The sequence below is a fragment of the Ceratotherium simum genome, chromosome 10 (assembly GCF_057802395.1).
Source record: "Ceratotherium simum simum isolate JZ-2026a chromosome 10, ASM5780239v1, whole genome shotgun sequence".
Taxonomy (NCBI): Eukaryota; Metazoa; Chordata; class Mammalia; order Perissodactyla; family Rhinocerotidae; genus Ceratotherium; species Ceratotherium simum.
Window position 1 is genome coordinate 57481182 of NC_141909.1, and position 24704 is coordinate 57505885.

Consider the following 24704-nt stretch of genomic DNA (forward strand, 5'->3'; position numbering starts at 1 on the left):
GCCTCTAAGTGCTCTCCTGCCGGCCAGCTGTCTCCCTCAGGCGGTCCTCGCTGCTAACATACTAGAGACACCTCTCCACCTGCTCCATCAGCGAGTTCCCAAGGGTTAAGGGCAAGGTCCCTTCTCAAAGACCCTTTGTGTCTAGGTTCACTCTCCCCCTCCCCCATGTCACACCTGCTCCAGCCACACACGACCGCTGGGCCTTTGTCGTTACCTGCTTTGTCCACGGGATGGCCCGTCCTCCCGCTCCCTCCTCTAAGACAGGGCTCATCCTCTGGACTCATCCTCTAAGACCCAGCTTTCCTCCAGGGCTCCTCACACTGTAGATGAAGCCCAGGACCCTCAACACTCAGAGGTCCTGCCTTCCTCCCCCTGGACCTTAGCACCCCAACTCTGTAGCTTTGTTCCTTGGTTTCGCCTTAACCTCTGCCAGGAAGGCGTTTCCCCTGAGTCTTGCAGGGCTGGTCCTGGGAATGTTGTTTTCATTTGGATTCCAGCTCATGTGCCACTTTTTTAGAGAAGGCTTTCCTGGGTCCACAGAAGCTTCTTTTAATTCTCTGTGAAGGATCTAACATCATCTGATATATTTGTTTATTTTCTTTTTTTTTTTTTTCCTTCTTCCCCGAACTAGATTGAGATCAACCCCATGAAATCAGAGACCTGTCTATCTGATTCACTAATACGTCCGCAGAGCCCAGCACGATGCTTGGCATGTAACAGGTACTAGATAAATATTTGAGTGAATGGATGGATGGATGGGTGGATGGATGGATCGATGGATCAATGGGTCAATCAATAGCCTTCTCTGCAGGCCCTCTGACTCTCTGAGCTATGTTACTGCAGGCACTCTGCACTTTCTCTCATCACTCTCCTTAGCTCTGTGTTGCAGCCTTTATTACACGTCAATGGATTGTAACACAATCACAGCTCCTAACACAGTTGACATCATTAAATATATTTCTTCAAATTGAACATGGATTTACTCTAGGAGTTTATAGTCCCACAGGAGAGGAAGGACATGCTCAGAAAGACCTAAACCCTCTATGTGAGTTGTAAGTACCTTAAAGGGAGGAGATGAAGTGACATGGGGCCACAGGCCATGGGCTGCAGACGTGCCAGCTCCCCATACTCCTGGGGTAACAGGCACCTACAGATTGACACCCAGGCCAACTATGTCCTGAGGGTCCCCTAGGATTCTTTCTGGCAGACATACTTGTGGACTGGGATGAACTCAGGCCACTAGATGAGTCCACAGAGTCACCAAGAGTCCTAAGTGCCTCCTCAATACCAGTTCCCTTTTTCATTGGCTAATAGTACTTCAGTTTGGGTCGTGGCGGCTTAGTGGCCACTTCAAGGTCTGAGCCAATCACTGCTCTTTGTTTTCCCAGCCCTTCTTGGCAGTTCTGTGTGACTGTGTGACAGCTCTGGTCAGTGAAACTTAAAGACCATAATTTAGGGGTGGGGATTCTGAGAAAGTTTTTGCTTTCTCTTTTGGGCATAGTGTCACCCTTTCCCCTTCTATTTGTCTTGAATGCAGTCAAGATGGCTGGAGCTGCAGCAAGCGTCTTGCAACTATGAGGTGACACCCTGACGGAAAGGGTAAGAGAGTCACAGAGAGGCCAATAGTGACATTTTGAGAACCTGAACTAATGCTAGAAACTGTCTACTCCTAGACTTTGTTTTGCGAGAAAAATAAACCTATATTTGTTCAAGCCACTGATGCTTGATTATTCTGTTGTTTGCAACTTATCTTATTCCTAACTGATAGGGAACTATAAAGGCATGTCCAGTCCAGGCCTGGAACTGGTCCAGAAGGTCACAGAGTTCTCTGAGGGACTGAGAAAGTTCCAGACAGCAGAGAATGAAACCAAGAACTGGCAGCTTACTCCCAGGACAGACTCATAAGTCCCATAGGCTTCAGGAGATATTGAAGCTCATGGTACATCTTATTCTGGCTAAAAAGTGTCAGCAGGGTAGTCTTGTGTCAACTATATGAAACAAAAGTGATATTCCCCTCCCAGTTCACTGCCACCTCTATAATTAATGCCTTTCATTTTATCAATCTTTCCAACCAAGATTAGTCCCTCCCTGCATCCTCTATGCTTCCACAATTCTTTGTAGCTCCTCCACTCAAGGCTGGCTCCATGGGTATCCAACCTGTGCAGCTGTGCAGGGCCCCATGCTTAGAAGAGTCTCATGCTTGATTTAACACATTACTGTCACTACCATGAAATTCTTAATTTTTTAACACAGGGGCCCGTATTTTCACTTTGCACTGTGCCCCACAAATTATGTAGCCAGTCCACTTACAAACTTTGTGACTTTGGGCAATGTCTTAGCTTCTCTGAACCTCAGTTTCCTCATCTGTAAAATGAGAGTAATAATAACTGCTTTGCAGGGTTGTTGGGATGACTAAATGAGATATCATAAGCAAAGCAGCCCCACTATGCCTGGCCTACAGGAGTGCTCTGTTCAGGTCCCTTCTCCTGCCCTTCCCCTCTTGAGTGTCCTTGCCTGACTCATACTGTGTCGAGATTGGGCACATGTCCTTCTCCATGGCTGAAGTTCACGTTCCCAATGCCTCATCTAGGGAATTGCCAGTTAAGCTCTTTGAGGGCCAAGAGCCTCTTTATTTTTGTCCTATGGTATCTAGGATGGTCCCTTGTCCCTGGCAAACACCAGGTAAAGGTTTGATGAATGTACAAATGCTACTCTTGAAGCCTCTAGGACTCTGTGTTGAAGCCCACTTCCCCTTTGAAGTTGAATTTAGAGAACAGCATGATTTAACAGCACTATAATAGGGAAGGCATATTCAATATTTCGTGAGACTCAAAAACTGCTGTCCCAGCTTACCTAACATAAGAACAGTCGAAATCTCCTCTCCACCCCCGCTGAGCTTCTGAGTGGAAGTAGATTAGAGCTGGGACATTACCATAAGGAATCAAAGGCAGCCAGGACCAGGCCTCTCATGGGGGCCTAAGGTCAAGTCCACCACGAGAGCAATAAAGGCCTTTTTCAATAAGCCAGTTTCAACAGCGGGCTCTGGTTTCCTTTAGGATTGAATTCCGGTCGCATTTAATGCCTGACGGTGAAGGGGAAACCTGCTGACCATGCAGAAAAGTCGACACCTACACCCAAGTGCAGTTTAAAAGAAATCAGTCATGAAAACGAGTGGTATTAACAGCATAGTTAGAAGGGAGGAGAATTTTGGATAGAACTAACTCACTTCGTTGCATTTAGAAAAACAGTACCTTAAAAAAAATTTGTACATTTCAAAGTTTTGAGCATTTTAATAAGCAACACTCTCCATAGCTAACTCAACAGTAGTTAAAGTAGCTCATATGATAAAGAACCCCCACGGGTGGAGCACTGGCTCCTTCCACCTCTCCCGCAGCGCTGCGAGGTAGACATGTTGGTCTCGCCTACTGTGCATTGAATCAATTGAGGTTTAAGTGGATAAGTAACTTGCTCAAGGGCATAGAGCCGGCAAGCCCAAGCTGACTCCAAAAGCCACTTGTGTGTAAAATGCACTAATCTCAAGTGTGCAGCCTGGTGAATTTTAACACGTGCGTGACCCAGATCAAGAGAGAGAACACTTCTAGCATCCTGGAAGCTTCTGTCATGCCCCTTCCCAGTCAGTCCCCCCTGCCCCTCCCTCCAGGTAACCCCTTTAATGACAGCTATCTCCATCAATTAGTTTGAGGCAAAACAATCTTGTTTGTTTCCCTTCCTGCATTTTTTCCCCAGAGAAGACCACGAGGCACTTCTCTCTCTCAGGCCTACTAATAAATCATATATATTTATACACACACATACACACACACGATTTAGAGTAGCAATTTCCCTGTATTTTTGGAGGCTTCTGTGGTCAGGACATAAGAAGCGTATCCCACGATCCTCCTCTCCTGGTGAGGAGGACTTCCTTCCTGTCGGGCTGAGGTGCAGGACCATCCCTAACATTAGCAAGACCCGGGACAAGGGTCAAACAGAGGCCCACAGATCATTTGTCTAGATGTTTCAGAGATACAAGCTAACCCAACAGACCGTTAAATAAAATACATTATTTCTTCCCATCTTGATAAAGAAATATCTTCATAGCGTGTTAGAAGGCCAGTCTTGAATTTAGAGAGCTCAGACCCCTTGGAGTTCTGGAACATGGTGGTGGAGAGAGAGTCATCCATGACTCCAGGCTAGACAGCCCACCCTGCTTTCCTTCCCATCTCCGGCTCCATCCCATACCTGATGTATGTATCTGGTCACCCCAGCCTGCGCATCTAAGTTCTGTCCATAGTCTCCACAAAGAGGAAGTCTTGACTACCTGCCAGGCCTAGGGGCATGCATGCCAGTGGCATGGTGCACCCTTGGGAGAACAGATTTGCAGAAGACAAGCTTTGGATTACCAGAGAGAGGACTAGAAGAGAAGGTTTGAGCTCCAGGTAGCACCATTCACTCGGGGCTGCAGATTCCTCACCCCACAGAGTGAGGCACAGCCCAAGGAGGGCCAGGTGGGACCTGCAGAACCCAGGGCTCAGGATGCCCTCTTGTCTGGTCTAATGGTGGTTCCACAGAATTGAGATCATTTCTCTTCATCCTCAAATTCACTCTGAAGAGTGCAGTTTGGTGAAACTCCTCTTCACTGAGTGCTTGCCATATGCCAGGCAATGAGCCATGTACCTAGATGAATGGAACTTGCTCCCAGCTCTCCAGGGTCTCAAGTTTAGTGGGAGAGCCCAGCAGTTAACAGTTTTGTATCATGATGGAAATGCACACAAGAGGTTTAGGGAAGGGGTCCTGGAAGGAGATGACATCTGAGCAGTCTTGAAGGGTGAGAAAGTACTAACCAGATAGAGAAGCAGAGAAGGGTATTTGGGGGATAGAGAACAGCACGAGTTAAGAATGGTCTATGTAGTGAGCTCAGAGCCCTCCAGTGTGGGATGTTTGAACAGCGATGTGGGCAGTGTCAGGAGAGGCCAGTGCGTACTCCAACAGGAACATGGACCTTACCTCCAGGCCTAGTGGGAGCACTGAAGGCTTAAAGCAGAAGTGGGACATGGACAAATGCACATTTGCAGACATATGAGTCTGGCTCTCATATGGAGACAATGAAATCGAGTAGAAGGTAATCCAGGCAGGAGTTGACAAAGGTGGTCTGTGTATTCATTGATTCAATAGATATCTATTGAGCCCTACAATACACCAGGCACTGTGATATACTGGGGGTACTGCAGGGGGCAAGGCAGAAAAAGTCCCTGTTCTCAAGGGGTTTACATTCTAATTAGAAGGCAGAGACACCATAGATACATAAAGAAATAAATATGTCAAATTATTTCAGACAGATGTTAAGTGCTGTGGATAATGAACAATGGGATAGAGATGATGGAGGAGAGATGGGAAAAAAGAAGATGGAGTTGCTCATTTGTTCACGTGTTTCTTCATCCAGCATATATTTATTTACCGAGGGCCTACTGTGGGCAGAGGTGCTATAGTGGAGAGATTAAACGGACACGGTTCCTGTTTTCACAGCGTTTATGTCTCACGGGGGAGTCAGACATCAGTCAGATAAACCACCACTGGAGGTGTGTACTTTGAAGAGAAGGAGCCTGGGTCTTTGAGAACATGTAACCGAGGACCCTGACTTAGACTGGGGGTTCTGGAAAGGCTTGCTTTAGGTAGGTGGAGGAGCATTCCAAAGGCCAGTGGTGGGAGGGCACAAGATGAACAGGAAGGTGAACCAGCCCCAGGTGGCTGGAGAACGAGTAGGAGAGAGGCACAGAGCAAAGCCACCCAGGTAAGTAAGGGCCTTGCCTTGCCCAGCTTTGTTCAGGGACTTTGCCTTTTTTGGAGTGAAGTATATGTTTTTTTATATGATAAAATATTTGTAACACAAAATTTGCCATTTTTAGTATTTTTAAGTGTACAAGTCAGCAGCATTAATTACATTCACAATGTTGTGCAACCACCACCACTATCTATTTCCAGAACTTATTCATCACCCCAAACAGAAACTGTGACCATTAAGCAGTAACTTCCCATTTCCCCTTTCCCTCAGCCCCTGGTAACCTCTAATCTACTTTTTGTCTGTATGAACTTGCCTATTTGAGATATTTCATATAAGTGGAATCATACAATATTTGTCCTTCTATGTCTGGCTTATTTTACTTAGCATCATATTTTCAAGGTTCATCCATATTGTAGCATGTATCAGAATTTTATTCCTTTTTATGGCTGAATAATAGTCTGTTGTATGTATAGACCACATTTTTCTTATTCATTCATCTGTTGATGGACACTTGGGCTGTTTCCACCTTTTGGCTGTTGTGAATAATGCTGCAATGAACATTGGTATACAAATACCTGTTTCAGCCCATTTCCAATTCTTTGTGGTATATACTCAGAAGTGGAATTGCTGGGTCATATGGTAAATCTGTGTTAAAATTTTTGAGGAACCTCCATACTGTCTTATACAGCAGCTGCACCATTTCATATTCTCACCAATAGTGCACAAGGTTTCCAGTTTCTCCACATCCTCGGCCAGTACTTGATTTTCTGTTGACTTTGCCTTTATCCTAAGATCCTTAGGTCTAAATTCTCTCGCAGAACCTACTCTGACCACTCAAGGCTGGCAGGCGATCTGGGGAGTCCTCATGTGTGGTGGGACTTCAATGAGCATGCCTTCAGTTAGTTGAAAGAATTCAGGGGAATCCTGTTCAGCATCTCTATTACCAAGGCCAGCTAGAAAGCAGGGACAGAGATGGGAGGAAACTGGATAAGAACTGGGAAACTGGTGAAGAATTTGGGCCCTCTCCCATGAGGTACCTGTTAAGTAGGTGTCTTGTAAGGGTCCTGTTAATCTCTCCAATACAGCACCACTCACCATGGCAGGCCCTCAATAAATAAATATATGCTCAAAGCAGGAACTCAATAAATAGGCACAGGAATGAAAGGGCTATTCCATCTTGTTTTCCCCCTCACCCATTATCCATAGGTCCTTCAGTGCTCTGAAGACCTGGCAAGGGATCTACTCTCTTCGGGGCCCTCAGGCTCCTGTCCAGTGGCCCCAGCAAGCCATCCTGGGTCTTTTCTGGCACTGAACCACTGCTTGCCATGACAGTTATGCTACGTGGTGCTCATAGCTCTGCAAGAAATTAGAAAAAAATAGGCAGGTTGCCTTGAGTTGTTTTTAGAACAAGGCAGGACTAAGTAAACAAATAAAAGGATGAGAAAGGTGTAATTTATCCAAATAATACTCTCCACCGACATTGTGATTTAAAGATCGCAGAGCACTTTGCCAGATATTTTCTCATTTGATCCTCACAATAAGCTGTTGAGGTTGGCAGGGTAAGTACTGCTATGCATCCTGGTTTTACAGGAGGAGACAGATTTAGAAAGGAGAGGTGACCGGCTGAAGGTCGGAGCTGAAGTGTCAGGGCCAGGTCTGACTCCATGCCCAGCACTCGTCCCCTCTCCCGCAGCACTGTGATGACTCACCCCGCCTTACTGCCCCCAAACCTGCTCGGGGCCTCTGGGAAGAGTTCAGCCAGGCTTTTGATAATCAGTCAAGAGTTTTCCTGAGGCATCTGCACAAACTTTTGGCTACTCTTCTCAGAAGCTGTTCTTCCAAAATGCTTGCTTATTTTTCACCCAATCAGTACCAAGATAAAAAAAAAAAAAAAAGCCCTTCTATTCTCTTTTTTTTTGTACCAGCCAGCCTGGCAAAGGCTATTTCATTCGTGAAATTCAAATTGGAAACTGCCTTCTGCGCTCATTAGTTTGGGTTGTAGCAGTCATTACATTCTAAACAATTAATCCCCGAATGCCAATTTCTTACTAGAATTATCCTGGACTCAACAACTGGTTTTCTTAGCAGCAAGGCTGAAGCAATTATTCCTGGCTTTTGTAACTGAACGTGCTGTGCTTGGCACTTTGCAATGTTTTCATCATCATTGAGTTATCAACATTTATCTCTATCGGGGGAAAGAAAAGGCTGTCCGATTGTGAAGGCACGGTAATCACACAGACCTGTTTATTGACATCCACTGGGCTCCCTGGGGAAGAGAGAGGAAGCCCCCCAGGCCCCGAGCCCTACGTGTTCTGAGACCGGGGACTATCTGAGAGGTGATGGAAAACCAAGGGGAAGAGGTGGTGGAGAGGTCTCAGGTCACAGGGCAGTGCTCCCTGGGAGCTCAGAGCCCATGGCTGGTAGACGGTGTCCTTGTCCTCGTCCTCGTGGGAGCTGTCCCCTTAGGTTCTCAGCTCAGTATCTGTGGGGCGCAAAACCTCCCTTCTGAAGCTGGGCCATCCAGAGGCAGTCCTGGAAATCCGGTGGGGTCTGTGGGATTCCCCTTCCAGCAGGGAAGGCAGGAGAGGGCTGCTCTGAGTGGGAGACCCTGGGATAGGCAGGCAGCTCAACCCGCCAGGGGCTGGGAGAGGCCTGCTTCCCTTCTTGTGCACTTACCCAAACTTAGGCCTTCTGGACAGGTGGCCCAACAGCAGACGCAGGAGGAGCTCTGGGCCCGGCTCCTGAGTTCACCCACGATCCTGGCTCCACAGCTCGCTCCCCACTCAAGGCTGTGAGCACGCCGCTTACCCTCTCTGTGCCTCATTCCTCATCTGTAAGTAGTGATAGTAATTGCTCTATTTCACAGGGTTATTTTGAGGACTGAGTTAATATTTGTAAGTAGAACAGTGTATTTGGCACATAGTAAGTGCTTTATAAGTGTGTGTTTAGAAACAAACAGAAACTGTCCTCCAACAACTAAAGGAGCTTTTAATGTTCTTCTGTCCCCTTTAGGTCTGAGAGCCCACAGGATAGGCTACAAAGACAGAAAGAGAAAGACTGGTCTCCCCTATCCCCTAAGCCACAAAGCCCCCTGATTTGAAGGTATCAGCAAACCGATTCCAAACCCACGTTTTTTTAAAAGTCAGCCTTTGGCACCATTGTGGTGGTGACTCTCAAAAAGTGGAACTTAAAACATTTCTCAACAGCGTGTAGAGAACTAACCTTCAGATGATTGACTCCTACCCAGTTAAAGTGAGAGCAGATTTAATACAGGCGATGGAGGCAGAACCCACTAGATTCCTCTTTCTCCTTTCACTGCATCACCGTCAGGACCTATGGACTAAGTGTGCCCTCCTCACATCTGCCAATGATAATAACAACAACAACAGCGGCAATAATAATAGCTGACACCCATATAGAATGTACTCTGTGCCAAGCACTGTTCCAAGCACTTTACTGCCTTGACTCATTTGGTCCTCACAACAACCCTAGGATGCAGGTAGTTTTATTATTCCCATTTTACAGACGGGAAAACTGAGGCATAAAGAAAGCTAAGTTGCAAGTCCAAAGTCATAGGGCCGATAGCCATGGAGGCAGTAGCTGAACACAGGTTGTATGGCTCCCCAGTCCAACACTTAGCATCACACTGCACTTTCCCATATCCTTGACCCCAACCATGAACCCAGACCCAGCCCAGGCTCAGGAACCCAACACTGTCTTCAGGCAGGAGGGATCTGGGGGAGTTGGGACCAAGTCTCACTGCTTGTCCTGCTCTGGCCTTGTAACCTAACTGTCTTCCTCATTCCGAGTTTCTAGCTTAGAGCAGGCTTCCAGAGACAGGCTCCATCTCTTTCCCTGTTCTTAAGCCTCTTTCTTGATAACCTGCTCAGTTCTCCCACTTCCTTGTCTTTTTCTTAGTCTTGAGCCTTCCATGTATTAATTAGACCCACATTTACTAAGCACCTACTATGTGACAGTCCTTTCTGCTAGGCCTGGGGACACAGAGTCCTTGAGGGACTCACTGTCTGATAGGGACACAGATATCAAATGACTGCATACAGTGAAAGAGTCTGAGGGCTGTGAGTAAAATCAATACAGGGATCAGTGAGACAGGGAAGAGTTTGGTTCTCCCTGGGGAGAACGGGGGTTATCAGGAAAGGCTTCAGAGAGGAGGCGGCATGGGCTGCTTCCTGCTGCTGCACGTCACTGATGCTAACCAGTTGCCTGGAATTTTGCTGGTTGTCTCTTTGCAGAAACCACATCCTGTCCGCTTGGACATACCCACGTGACCTCAGAGAGTAGGAGGGGATTGCATCTGTCATCTTTATTCTCTAATTGGTTAGTGGGAAATGTGCAGACATCTGCTGTCCCAGAACGGCAGGTTCTAGCGCCATCTGGACCGCCTAGCCATCCTGCTGTTGTGAAACTTCACGTCTGTCTGCAGTTGTGCCCCTGGCCCTCCATAACGATGGCCCCGTCCCTGGTCTTCCCAGCTTCATGTGGAAACCACATCCTCCCAGTGTTCCCATTCTACTCCCAGACCCCTTTGGGAGATCTGAGGTATGTGAGGGAACCCATCTAATTAATTCCATACCCAGATAATGAAAATAAGATGCAGAGAATTTAAAAGATTCATCTGGTGACTTTGGATAAGTTAACTGAGTCACTCTCCATCTTGAAAATTTGTCTCTTCCCTGCATGACAAGGTTCTCTTCCTTTCATAATTTCAAACTCTTTCTCATTCCCAGAGATTCCCCTCCAACCCCCTATTCAAATAACGTCAGAAGTGTTTCCTGGAGACTTGCTTATTTAACATGGAAAAAAATTTTAAAAAAAGGGAAGGAAGGACCAAAAAAAGAAATCAGTGTTTACGAGAGCCCTACTATGTGCCTGGTGCTGGTCTAGGTGCTTTGCATATATTTGTCACATTTAATCCTCCATTAACTTCACATTGTATGTCTTATTATAGATGAGGAAAACAAAGCTCAGAGTGGTTAAGTAACTTGCCAAGGGTCACACAGTTATGAATATCAGAACTAAATTTGAAGCCACATCTGAGTACAATGGCCATGATCTTTCCAGGACACTGAGAGGTGCTTAAAATGATTCTAGGTATTTTCGTCATAAGCAGCTTTGCTGTAGACATCTTTGCCGCAAGAATTTTTGCCACAAACATTTTCACCGCGTAATTGGCCATAAGGCAATTTTGCCATAAAATAACAAAAAATAAAAGAGGAACACTAAAAAGGACATAAAGAAACATGAAAAATGAGTAACAAAATTAAAAAGACTATTGTGAAATACAAAATATCTGAATACATTTAAAATGTGTGTAGGGCCGGCCCCGTGGCTTAGCGGTTAAGTGCACGCACTCCGCTGCTGGTGGCCCGGGTTCGCATCCCGGGCGCGCACCGACGCACCGCTTGTCCAGCCAGGCTGAGGCCGCGTCCCACATACAGCAACTAGAAGGATGTGCAGCTATGACATACAACTGTCTACTGGGGCTTTGGGGGAAAAATAAATAAATAAAAATTTAAATAAATAAATAAAAAAAATAAAATGTTTGTGGCTTCTTGGCAATACCTCACAAATAACAGTTTTTATTTTGTGAGTTGCTTGTATCTATCATTTGTCTTCAAAGTCTTCCACTCCTAGCATTTTTTTTTCTTTTTTTGCTTGTTGATTAATCTCCTCGTTTGGCATCCATCGCACTTTTTCTTTTTTTGCTAACATTTCTTCCTTTCATTAAGAGAGGCATCAGTTTGCAAATACTGGGCTGCATGTTTCTAACTGAGCTTTGTATTGCGTTGTGAAAAGCCTTCTGCACTGTTTGTTCCTGGCATATTGCCACATGTCCATTGACAGATGTTCCCAATTCCATGGGAAACGTGGAGCTAAGACTTATATAAGATAACAATGCGAGTACTGCGTCAATGGAGAAATGAAACCAGTCAACCAGTTGATACCAAACTGTCCATCAGTTATTTTATCTTTTACGGCAAAATTGCCTTAAGGCCATTTAGTTATGCGGTGAAAATGCTTGCGGCAAAGATGCTTATGGTGAAAATACTGGATACGGTTTAAAATACCTCTGTGAAATTTAACCTTTCTACTAAATTTCTATCACCCATGGTAAGTGGTTGAGCTCATACAATTAACTACTTGCATTCTCCATTTCACTTCCATCTTATTGACTCCATCACTCCACTATTTGTCATAAATTGTCTCAAACCCCTTTTGAAAAGAGGCAGCGTGTAGATAAGGTCAATGGTAAGGACTTATCTCTGTGCACCAAGGTCACCTCGGAGGGAGGCGCAGCTCAAGTGTTACCTTCTCACCTGACAGATGGAGAAGCCCAGGTTAAATGGCTTGCTCAAGGCGCGGAGGGACCCGAGCCAGACTGCAGATAAAAGCTTGGCCTCTTGGCTCTGAGGAAACGTCCTCGTCCAAGTATTTTCGACGAGTGGGGGGTAAGTGCCTGGGAGCTCGACTTCCCGCCTCCCATTTCTCCCGGATTCTTGGAGAGCCTCATGTATCTGGCACTCGCTTCAGTAAGCAGCTGAGAAGGGTCCAACTGGCATTGATTTAATTACCATAAACAGATGTATCTCTTTGGCTTCAATGAGGCAGCTTCTTAATGTGTTCATCCGCCCTCCTGCTTCTGGGGAGGCCAGGCAGGGCAGGGGGCGGCAGAGGGCCCTCCAGGGCATCGCCTGAGGGGCGCTGTGATGAGCAGGGTCATGGGGGACTGGGAATGGTTGTGATGGCGCATGGCTCACGTCTGAGGCACTTTCCTCATAGAATTCCTTTCCCTTCAGTGTCCCCTGTGAGTCCTCTGCAGCCCTTGTGACTTTTCCCAGACGCCAGGGCTGCTGGATGAGGTGACTCTGGAGTTCACTTTGGTGACTTCCCCTCCACAGCTCCTGGCCGAGTGTTTCCCTCACGCTCTCTAAAGCCAGCGTAAACCCTGTCCCGCAGTGCTCCAGCTTGCGCCCTGGAAACAAAGCTGGCAAACATCACTCCACTTCCCTCCTGTAAGCTCACCTCTCACCTGGCGCCTCCCTCCCTCAGTTCTTCCCACAGGAGTTTTGGAAAGAGAAGATGTTTGAAGGGCGTTAGAGGAAGGGTTTCCCAGAAATCAAGGTAGAGGCCAACTTAAATTAGCTAGAAAATGGTCATTAAAATTTCGTATCTCCTTGATTTTAGAAAAAAATAAATTGTAATAAAATATGGCTGCTAATGAGAAAGGAAATTTCAAAGGCCTGTGGCTCTCTCAGAGAACAGGCATGACATGGTAAGAGCCACACTCTCTTAAAGGACATTTTTGCTTTTGTATAAAAAGATTTCGTCTTTTCTTCCTTTCTCAGAGAAAAAGCGGGCTGTTTAATGGTATCCCAATGCTTAGAGAGCGTTTGCATTTCTGATGTGGTCAACCAGCTCCCACTGTCATTGAGAAACAAGTCAGGTATTGACAAGACAATCATATGTCCCAGATTAGGTGGTCAGTGCTAGTTTCAGACCTGGCAAATCACGAAACCCATTTTTAAAAAGTGGTAATGGAGCACACAAATTGCCTTTTCTGCCGGATAATTTTGAGTTGGACATTTAGGTAACGTTGTTGCAAAGATTTTCCTCCAGTATTTTATGCCAATCATAATTTTTATTAAGCCTGAATTTGGAGAGTTGGGCTCTTTGTAGAAGCTTCCAGATAACCAATTCTGTGATCAAGAGGGAGAGACAGCCTAACACAGAGGTTAAAAGGACCAGCTAAACTTTCCCACTCAGTGGATGTGTCCTTGGCCGAGTTACTTAATCTCTCTGTGCCTCATCTTCCTCCTGTGCAATTTGGGGCTAGACTGACGGCACTGTTCCAGGGATTTAAAAAAAGGCAACTCAGGTAAATCAACTTAGCACAGCACTTGGCACTTAGTAAGTGCTCACTGAACATCAGCTAATAAAAAAACATGTACACACATGTAGGCTTAATTTGGGTTCCCAAAAAGCAGAGCTGGAGATAAAAGTTTGGATGCAGTAGTTTATTTGGGAGGTGACTCCAAGGAGCAGGAGGAAGGGAGCAAGGTCGCTGCTGTAGGCCACCAGGGTGTGATTCCACCAGGCAGCATAGAGAAGCCTAGAGAATGCCTCCCAGGACCGTCCACCACGAGCTGAAGCATCTGTGTGTGTGTGCGAGGCATATGCACACAAGGGTGAATAAGACAGGATCCCAGCTCAATATTTTTAAATGAAATGTAATACACTCAATATTGGTCCTATGGCCACGCAAGGTGGCTCAGTCGTTTGTTGTGAAAAGAGAACGCTAAGGGATGACTTATCAAGAAGTGCTTAAAAGCAAAGGATTTTAATTTAAAAAGAGCTGTGTGACATTGAGTAAGCTCTTTCACCTTTTTCTGCTTTGCTATTCTGTATAATGGAGAATGATAATAATATGCCACTTCCTAGTGAGAATTAAAAGCATAGCATTTAACACAGTTCCTGGTCATAGCATGCTTTCAATAAGTGGTAGCCATTTTGTGGTTGTTCTTATCATTATTGTTATTATTGTGTGTATAACTGAGACTGTAGAAAACTATTGTCTGAGAATTTCAGGATGTGTAGCTGGCTTAGCTTAGTATAAGTCACAGTACACCTCTAATTTGTAGAAAAGGAACCTGAGGTTCCCAGTGACTACTTTCTTCCAACTTCCTGGCGCGTCCTTAGTGAGGTCATACGAGTTAGATCTGAGGGACCATGGCGTCTGACTACAAAGTTGGGCAGATGGCTAGACTTGCTGGCCAGTCTTTTGTAAAATCTGTTGTTGATCTGAACTTGGTTCCATCTCTGTGGGACCTTCCTAATGCCAGGCTAACCTTGTCTTCCCTCTCCAAACACGGTCTGCAGTGGCCTTTCTCCTCCATAGAGGACACTCTCCGGTTTCATCCTGGGGAGCCTGGCCCTGCCCCTTCCACAGACCACCCTCTCCTGGCTGGAGTTCCCAGTGCCACGGCTGGAGACAGCCCTGCAGCACGCAGCTCCCTTGTAATCATGGATTCTTGATTAAAAATACATTAAAGGACCAAGAAATTATTAAGAGATACAGCATCTTGCAAATAAAACTGACATGTCCAGTTAGACCACAATTCTAAATTATCCACGAGGACCCTGTTCTTAGGCTAAAAACATTAGGCTGATTTCAGATCTGTTTTCTGATGGTGCCTTCATCCTGGACCCATAGTCAAGATGAAAATGTAGCCTTTTGTAGCAGAACTTGATCCTTCCTGCTCTTTGAAAGTCTGGGGTTATGGCTTCGTGTCTTTGGTGACTTCATTTGGAGCCTCATCCTGGTCCCTTGCTATGTATTTGTGCCAGGATTAGAGACACAAGGAACATCTGCCTTTTTAACGCCCCACTGTTGCCTAGCTGGTTTACACCCTGGCAAATTCCTGAGGGCAAGGACCTCTGGGAAGATGTATAGCATGCCATGAGTCACATTAGAGAGGCAGTGTCCTTAACCAATGCCCCACCCCCCATCAGTGTGGTGGTACAGATAGAGCAGTGGACTCTGCCCCTCATCAACTGTGACCTTGGGCAAATCACTTCGCCCCTTTGGGCCTCATCTGTTAGGCCAGGACCAGGAACTAGAGCATCGCTCTGGTTATCTTAGCTTAAACCTTCAAAATCTTGGTCACTCAACAGATGGGTCCTCTTACTACTCACCCTTCCCCCCATCTGATTGGAGTAAGAGAAGTTTGGTTACCCATAAACATTGGGCAAAAGAACCTTGGTCACTTCTTGTACATCAGGTACCATCTCTAGGGGACTATCTTAATAGTAATGGCAGCTGCCATTTAAGGAGTATTTGTTATGTGCTAGGTGCTGGACCGAGCACTGTATGTACATCATATGATTTCCTCTTTACAACAACCATTTCACAGTCGCGGAAATGCAGGCTCAGGGAGGTCAAAGAGCTTACTCAAGGAAAGTGACGGCATTGGATTCAAACCCAGATCTGTCTCTCAAACCCATACTCTAGGGCCTCAACTAGAATGTTACTCTTTTCTTTCCCAACACTGCTTTCTCCCTTTATGTCTTTCCTGAGACTGGAGCTGTCAGGCACAGACTAGGCTGGGGAAAAGGGCCTTGTTCATCTCCGTTCTTTTCTCCATAGCGCTGGGGATCCACTGGACTTTGTGTCTCTGATCTTGTTCTGCTATTCAGAGACCACTCAGGGTCCAAACAGGTTGGCATCTCAGAATTGTCGTCAGTTGTGTGTGTGTGTGTGTGTGTGTGTGTGTGTATGTGTATAGAAACTCAGGTTGGAGAGCAGGGGACTCAGGCTTATGGTCTAGCTCAGTGCTTTCAAAATTCTCTGAGGACAGTAGGATCCAGGAATTCTTTCTTGGCTCAGAAAGGTCAGAGCATCTCTCTTGCCCTCCCTCAATTCCAGGGGCTGCAGCCTTGATTGAGCATCCACCCCCTCCATCCCTGCCCCACTCAGAGGAAGCTACTTCCTCAAGGCAGAATGAACTGAAGGGCAGAGGGAAAATGTCCAATCTCCCAGGGAGCAAGCAGGTTTTGCCCATCTACCTCTACCTACCCCGTTGAATCTCTCAGTGGTGTCACTCAGCCTCACATCCAAACCCTCTGGATCAGATGCCCCTCGCAGAGCTATTTACCCACATGCTTACTCAGCTGTTGCTAATAAAAAGAGGTCCTGCATAAGTCATGAGGGGCAAGTGTCAAGACGGGTGGAGAAGGGGACTTATCTGTGCAGCTCCTGGCTCTGTGAATGACAGAAGATCCAGCTCATTCAGCCCCTGTCCCACCCTGGGCACCTGTGTCCTCCCAAGACCCAGCCCCTCTCCCATTGGACTTCTGGGCTCAGAACCCAAGCAGAGTTCAGTGCTTTCTTTGAAGCTAAGCATTAGGGACAAATCTGACTTTTACATAAGGCAAGAAGTTGTGCTATTCAAAATTCTCTTCAAGGCCAAGGGCGATTCACAAATACCAAGAAACAGCAAGTGGGGAAGCTTGCAGAGAGGGAGGGAAGGAGGAGAAAGACAGCCAGGTGGGACTGTGGTGACAATAACTGCTGGTATTTACTGACTCGCTCCTCTCGGGCAGACATTCTCCTTGTGTGAGCTCATTTAATCCCTACTGCCAGCAGAGAAAGGGGGCGTTCTTTCCTCCTTGTTATAGGTGAGGATATGGAGCCTCTGAGAGGCTAAGTTATTTGTTCAAGGTCACACATCAGCAAGTGGCACAGTCTGGATTTGAATTCAGGCCTGTCTCCCCCAAAGCCCATATTTTTTCTCTATGCCCGCTGCTCCTCCCCACATTGATATGGTGGATTTATAAAATATGCATCAAGGGCAAAATATAAAGCTTGATGCTTTTGACTTTGTATCTTTTTATTATTTGATTTTTAAAATATGATGTGTATGCATTTATGTTAATTGTATTATTTTTAAAAGAATTCATAAAAGAAAAGGAAAGATTTATGGGGGGGCAGAGGATTAAGGGAGGATGATGATGTAGAGGTTCCAATTTGCTAAGGAAATGTGAGTCTGGTGAAGGTGAGATGGTAGATGGTGTGGTGCAGCCCATGGCATCATACTGCTGGCCCAGGCCAGGCTGATGGGGCACAGGAAGGGGGTTCCTGCAATCTTCTGTTCCCACAGCATGCACCCAAGCAAGGGATATTGAGTTTGGGCTAATTTGAAGGCAGCCTGGGGCAGTGCAGGGCATATCCTTCTGACATTGGGAGACCTTACCTCTGGTTCCAATTCCGTCACTAAATAGACTGACTTTGCAAAAGTCATGTAGTGGGTTGAAAAGACATGTTCACATCCTAATGCCCGGAACCTGTGACTATTACCTTATATGGCGAAGGAGTGAATATTATAGGCTCAAAGGTGTGATTAATTTAAGGCTCTTATGAGGAGAAGCTTACCCTGGATTATCCAGGTGGGCCCTAAACGCAGTTACATGTATCCTTATAAGATAGACACGCAAAGGAGAAGACACACAGAGAAGAGAAGGAGGCAGTGTGACCACAGAGGCAGAGATTGGAGGGGTGTGGCCACTAGCCGAGGAACACATGGAGACCTCAAAAGCTGGAAGAGGTAAAGAACAGATTCTTCCCTGGAGACTTGGAGGGAGCATGACCCTGCTGATGCCTTGATTTTGGACTTCTAGCCTCCTGAACTGTGAGAGAGTACATTTCTCTGGTTTTAAGCCTCCCACTTTGTGGTACTTTGTTACAGCAGCCATAGGAAATTAATACAAGTCGCGTCCTCTCTCTGGCCTCAGTTTTCTCCTCTGTAAAACAAGAAGGTTTAACCTCCCAGTTCTGACATTCTCCCCATCATTCCCTGAGCCACAGACCCCCGTGGGACAACATTCTCCATCCTCCAGGTTGACCCCTTCCACGTGACATTTAGTGGTCAACTTTCCCCTTGGAGGAACATTGCTGGTTGAGTCAAGATGACTTTGCTAAGTGTAAAATACCTTCACAGACAGTTAATTTTTTTCCTTATTATTAATTGCTAGAAAAATATTCTGCCTTACCCCAGGAAAACCAGCCAAATAGCTCTGGCCTCTCTGTGGATTTCAAAGAAAGCTTTTAGTATCTGTTTTCTAATTTCTGCCAAACAGTTTCTGTAGCTTGAGGGGTCTTGGTTAAGGGAGTTCCACAGGCTTTGCTTCGAGGCTGCTGGACAAATGCAGTGCAGAGGTAATCGGCTCACCTCATCCCAGCACTGCGTTAGCCTCCTCTACAACTCCATCACCAGTGCACAGGTAACCAAATGACTGCTCGGGGCTGGGGCCTCCAGTTATGTGACTCAGGAGCCTCATTTGCAATCACCATTATCCAGAAAAGCCACACGATTGCTCTGTGCCTGTGGAATCCAGTGTCATACAATATTCACAGAGACTCAAGGCCTGGAAGAGGCTGCAAGGGAAAGCCTTTAGAATAAATCTCACGGAGTGAGCACCACTGGGTTCAGCCCTGCCTATCCTTTGCCCGCCCCTCTAAGGTGCTAATGAGCTGTGAAGAGGCCCAAGCCTGGGCAGCAGAAGGAAGATGGTAAAATTTCCAGAGGACTGGGGATGGGACCCTCAGAGGCAGCTATGTCAATAAGAGCTGAGTGACCCACACACCAGCTATTAAACAATCTTGTCGGAAGCCTTTAACTGCTTTAAAATAGGTATTCAGGTTGAACACTCCAAAGGCCACCTTTAAATCTCTAAAAACAATGTCCAGGTCTTTAGCTCTCACTCAGCTGCCTGCTGTGCTGTGTCAGGCAGAGCTAGTGAAAGCCCCAGGGCGGGCCCAGGATTTCCAAAGATTATCCCATAATCTGTAGAGGCGATGTTTGGCTGTGCCACACATCTCTCCTCGGTTCTCTCCTTTGATGATGCCCCTCCTCCTCCATGTAGGACCCCCGCCCCATCCCCACTATCACTTAACACATTCATCCACACAGGTGGGTCTTAGAATGAAAGGCTTGTGGATGCTTCAAGTAATTGTACTAAAATGCCCTAATTTTAGATTTAGTGTCTGTCAGGCACTTAAATTAAGCCATTATTATCTCATATGCCCCTCCCACCTAGTGTGTGTGTGTGTGTGTGTGTGTGTGTGTGTGTGGACTCTGGGATGACTGGATGGAGGCATGAATAGCCTCGCACTCTCAGGTCTGGATGCTGGGGAGGGCACTGGGGGTCTCAGCAATGACGCTGGAGCTAGCAAGAGCCTTTCGGAAATTTGCTAGAAAACATTTTGCTGGTCTTCTTTCAGAAACTGGTTTATCAAGGGCTGTGGTTAAGAGAAGGAAGTCGCCCAGGCAGCCTCAGCTCAGCTACTGTCTGCTTGGGAAGCGCTGAGGACTGACCCAGAAGGGCTCTGCTGCCACTACAGACCCTTTCCTGGAGAGGTCTGGTGCAGGGACTGGCCAGCCCACCCCTCGAAGGGCACCTCTGGAGATGGGGCAGAACAGAGGACTGACTGCCCAGGGCAGGGCATTATAGAAGCGGCTAGTGCCGATGGGAGAGGAGCCAGGAGAGAAAGGCTTTCCTGGTTTAGAAACAAGCAAAAGATAGGAGGGAGAAAGGAGTGCTGAATCAGGACCGGGAGCTGGAGCCCTCCCCAGGGCCAGGCTGAAGCCCGCTGGCCACGTTGCAGTAACCTCTGTGAATGAAGACGCAGAGGGCAGCCAGCCAAGGACACTGGCTCCTTGGTGGTCACTTTTCACAGGGTGGGAAGGAGAAGTGGGGGGCATCATCTGGAACTCTAATCTGTGCAAGCAGCCATCTGACAGGTAGAGGCAGACACAGGGAAACATGGAGTGTCATTTGCCCTCCGCGGAGAGGGCTCTGCTATGGATTTGTCCCCTGCCTGGCACTTGCTTAAAGTGGAGGTCTCTCGTGTTCCAGGCCAGCTACTCTAAACACCCCTTTTAATTAGGATAGGCCTAAGGCTTTAGCCAGGGTGTCTGCATTCCCTGAAGGCTTCTGCTTTCCTTTTAGAAGGAAAGGCATCAGCTTGCTTGAAGGAATCCCAGGTTACTGAGTAATTGCCATAATAAGATTGAGAATGAAGGTGACCTATAGAAGCATAGTAAATACATGATTTTCTCTGCTCAGTAAGTGAATTTTGATTATAACTCAGCACTTGCCTCAGGTCCTAAAATACTGTTAGTATTCTCGGGAAAGCCTGGGAAAGGACAAAGTGCAGAAATGCTCCACATAGAAAAACATAGGCTTCCCAGCCCTCTTTGTAGCTACATACAACCTAGAAAATTGAAAGCAAGGCTGCAGTCTCTCTGTGCTTGGTCACCATTGCCTATACCAGCCTATCATACAAAGTGCAGGGAAGCACCACAGATCAATAGCTATTCTGGGTTAACACTGCCACAGCTTTTTTCTTTTCTTTTAAAAAAGAATTTTTCCCGCTATGTGGATCACAGCTTATTACATCCAAGGCATATTTCCGTGGTCTGTCTGTGGAAATTAATGCTTAGAAGGAGCACTTTTCTCTTGAGGTTTCATGCACTTTTGAATATAAGTGATGGGGGCAGCAATGCTCCTGTAGAATTGTTCGTTTAAAAGCTCTGCAAGGAGCTGTTAGCCCTCAGGTTTGAGAAGCAGGTAAAACTTGCCCGATGGGCCACCTGGACCCTGGGCAAGCACGTGGCACTTGTCGAGAACTCCACAGAGGTGGCTGAACTGCAGAGGTCTCTCTCAGCCTGGCACAGCCTCTGTGAATCCTGTGTGCCCTGTTGCACCCCCTGGCAGCATTAGCAGCACTCAACTTGCTTTATTTACCTGAGATGATGCTCATCTGTGCAAAATCTCTAAGTAGTTTTTTTTTTAATGGGAAATGAAAAGCCAAATGAGAATGTATGTGAAAAAGTGAGCCATGGAAATTAGCCTCTCAGAGCATATGTCTCCTGTGTTACTGCTTATATTGTTTCTAAGTTGGCTGAAGGCTGTAAGTGACAACTTTTGAAGTTCCTAATGGAACCCTATAAATTATGTGCAATAACGTATTTTTTGTAGGAGAATGTTATAAAGCACATCCACCGCTAGCATCTCTTTTCAGTCTCACAGAGCCATGGAGGAGGCAGAATAGAGACTTGTACATCCATTTGGGAGGTGAGAAAGGGAAAGCTCGAGGGGTTGAGTCATTTGAGGTCACACAGCCAGTCAGAGCTGATCCAGGGACCCCCAACCCTGACTCTGGACTCCTGGGTCCAGGCAGCAGGACTACTTGTCAATATTCAGGCCGACATCACTGAAAAATATACCCAGATGCTTTTCCCCCCACCCCATACCAAGATCTGAGCATCCCTCTCCTCCTCCATCGTCAGCTGCAGTCAGTGAACCATATAAATTCAAACTTTGGAAACACTGTCTCATAAACAATTTGTATTAAAATGCAAAACAGGAGTAAACAAAATTTCTTGCCACAGGGAACTAACTAATATAAAGTGACAAAATAATGGGAGTCTGAATGTGGTCTCAAAAGTGGTCATAAAATGGAATTCAGAATCATATTTTAATATGTACATCATACACTCACTTTGCCAAGGATGACTGGTGGTGAATTCTCATTTATAAAACTAAGACTTGAAGGGAAAAAGAAGTAGTGAAATGAGGGGGAAGAGAGAGAGAAAGGGAGAGCGAGAGTGGTTGAGTGAGATGGTGTAGTCACAGCTTGGGTACCACAGAAAGCCAGCTCCTAGTTAGAGTGCACCACAACAGCCCCAGAGCAGTCCATCACCCCTCTGTCCAGGACTGGCCTTGGCATATGGTCCCAGGGATGCCAGGCACCTGTCCCTCCAGGAACGTCCAGGAATTGATGGGGGCACCCATCAGGGCTGACCTGCAGGGCTCCAGCTGAGGACAGTCTGACTCTTTAAGGAGTTTATAAAGTGATGAGCAGCAAGCAATACTCTTGCTGTCCAATGGCAGTGGTCAGAACGACAGATCTGTCCTCCCAGAGACTGTTCCGGCACTCAGGCTGCAAACATGCCCTTCCCCGGTCACTCAGCCCTGGGTATAGTGAGGAGAATAGGAAAGCAACTCCCAAGGAGTCCATCATTTATTTTAGTACAGAGCCAAGGGGGCTCAGAGTTTCACATTTGGGGAGTTCCAGCAGCCCCCACCCCCCGGACCCGGCCTTCCCCTCTTCCCCAGCACCCCTAGCCAGTGGCTCTTCATTCATTTTCCCATCAGTCTTGGCTGTGATGCGTAGCGGTCCTCCCGGATCCCCTATTTTGGCTGTTCTCTTAAAGGGCATTGACCTGAAGGCACAAATGCAGAGGCAGCGGCGCCAGGCGCGCAGCTGGCGGCCACAGCAACACAGCACCGCAGCCGCCTGCGGTGATTCGGGCAGCCCCAGCTCCCAGCCGGGTTCGTTATTACACAATTGAAGCAAATCTGCCTCCTCCTGTCTTCGGTGCAAGGGGCGCGTCCAGCTCCCGGTAACGAAAGAAGACAAACTCCTCCCGACATCTCTCTCTCTCTCTCTCTCTCTCTCTGTCTCACACACACACACACACACGCACGCACACACACGCACACGCACACACGCCGAGCCCGAGCACAAGGGAAAACACTTTGCAGAAAGAGCCCTTTGGCCAACTCCCAGGTCCCGTGTCTGGGGGTCCTGTAGCCGGTAGCTACTTCAGCGGCAGCCAGAAGGGGCTTACAAAATCCATGTGCTTGCCTGCCTTTCCAAACACACGGGACAGACTACAATTTGGGTAACTTTTCAAATCCTGTCTCCTGAACACTTGCCCACGAATATTTGGGAAAGAGAGGAGGATGCCCCCTGTTCCCTCCACCACCCTCCCTTCTGACCCCCACCCCACTCTTAGGCTGACAGCTTGAGGGAAAGCAACTAGACTATCGCTCTAGTTGTTCTTGCCAGTCAGGGAAACAACACAGTCACTGAGAGCCAAGCCACCTAGAGAGAGGATGAGCGAGGCAACCTCTCCGGGTACCAAACACCGTCCTAGTATCAGCGAACGAGCCATTGCCAGGAGCCCCACGCGCGAGGGAGGGTCACTGACGCCCCCGGAGAAAGGAGTTGAACCTGAGCAGCGTGAAAATAAAATGACCGAGAGCAACTCACCTTTAGGTTGTGCGTGGGGTTTACGACGCAGACAAGTTGCCCAGCGGCGGAGAAAACCCGTTTAGCCTTGTAGTGCTGAAAACGGAGGTGAATGAGATCTAACACAGCCCCAAAGCACTGGGTGAAGAAAAGCATCACAACTTTTGGGGGTGGTGTTGGCACAGGGAGCAGCGAAGGAAGCTGTAAGTCCTTGGGCTCTGGAAGGAGCGCAGCCTCTGAGACACTCCGCTCCAGCCTGGCTTAGCATGCCTTCATATTCATCATCAAAATAAGACGGTTAGAATCTTGCAGCAGTGAGGCGGCCAATCAAAAGGACAGAAATGTTATCCTTGAGGTGCAGAGACAGCCAATAACAAATGCCTCCCCTACCGAAACTCCCTGATGAATTGAGCCTGGCGGAGAATGTATTATTGAACATTACCATAGATCAGCACATTGCATTTATCTTGTGATTACAGCCAACCATACATAATGCTGGGGAGATAGGCTGACAAAATTGATTGCTTAATATGTCTCCATTTATTAATTGACTTAATTTAACATGAAAGCCTTTCTTAATGCTCTGGCAAAAACGTAAAGCATTTAAATGGCCAAATAGTAAAACACCCTGCTCCAAAGTAGGCAGATGGATAACACAAATTGTGGCTCGACTCGCCAGAGCTGCTTGGGAGAAAATCAAATATTACAAGACTCCTCCGATTCCAGATAAGGATTTGGCAGCAGCAGAAACGTGCATCCTTCAATCTTGCGCTCTGACTCTCTCTGCCATTTGGATTTCAGCCCCTTGACAAATCTTACTCTCCACTCTTTATCAAAGAAAAGAATCCCTAAAAAATAAATGCATTTGGAGTTGAGGGAAAAAAAATATATATATAGATCCATAATACTGTAATTATTGAAGCTTGAAAATATTAAAGCATAAAAATGCACAGAGTATGCTTCTAAAAATAATGAAATCCCTGATGCATGAATGCACACACAGAGAAAAACCTACACAGAGAGGAAAGTGGCTTGTAAATCAGCAAAATAATTACAGATGCGGAGGGCCTTTGCTTGTCATTCATTTGCATATTGGTGGACAGCAAATTGCTAATTAACCACTAGGTTGTTGGAGACATTAAAATAGAGATTAAGAGCGCACATACCACATCATTTGTTCGTCTCTGTGAACGCCAGCAGCACATTTCTGTGCGGGAGCAGGCAGGGGGCATTCTAGTCCTCGGACTGCACTCCCTCTCTCTCCAGAATGGGGCTGGCGGGGGCACTAAACCAACCCGGTGGAAGAAA

The 24704-nt window shown here is 46.8% G+C and overlaps 1 protein-coding gene across 1 annotated transcript in view; it reads right to left on the bottom strand.

Annotated features, from left to right (window-relative positions):
* Nucleotides 1-23567, bottom strand: part of SIAH3 (siah E3 ubiquitin protein ligase family member 3) — a 63957-nt gene extending 40390 nt beyond the window's left edge. The window contains exon 1 of the mRNA XM_087435765.1: nucleotides 23418-23567. Within this exon, the coding sequence (XP_087291891.1) occupies nucleotides 23418-23552 (135 nt within the window). The 5' untranslated portion in view covers nucleotides 23553-23567. The remainder of the gene's footprint in view (nucleotides 1-23417) is intronic.
* Nucleotides 23568-24704: the final 1137 nt, after the last annotated feature.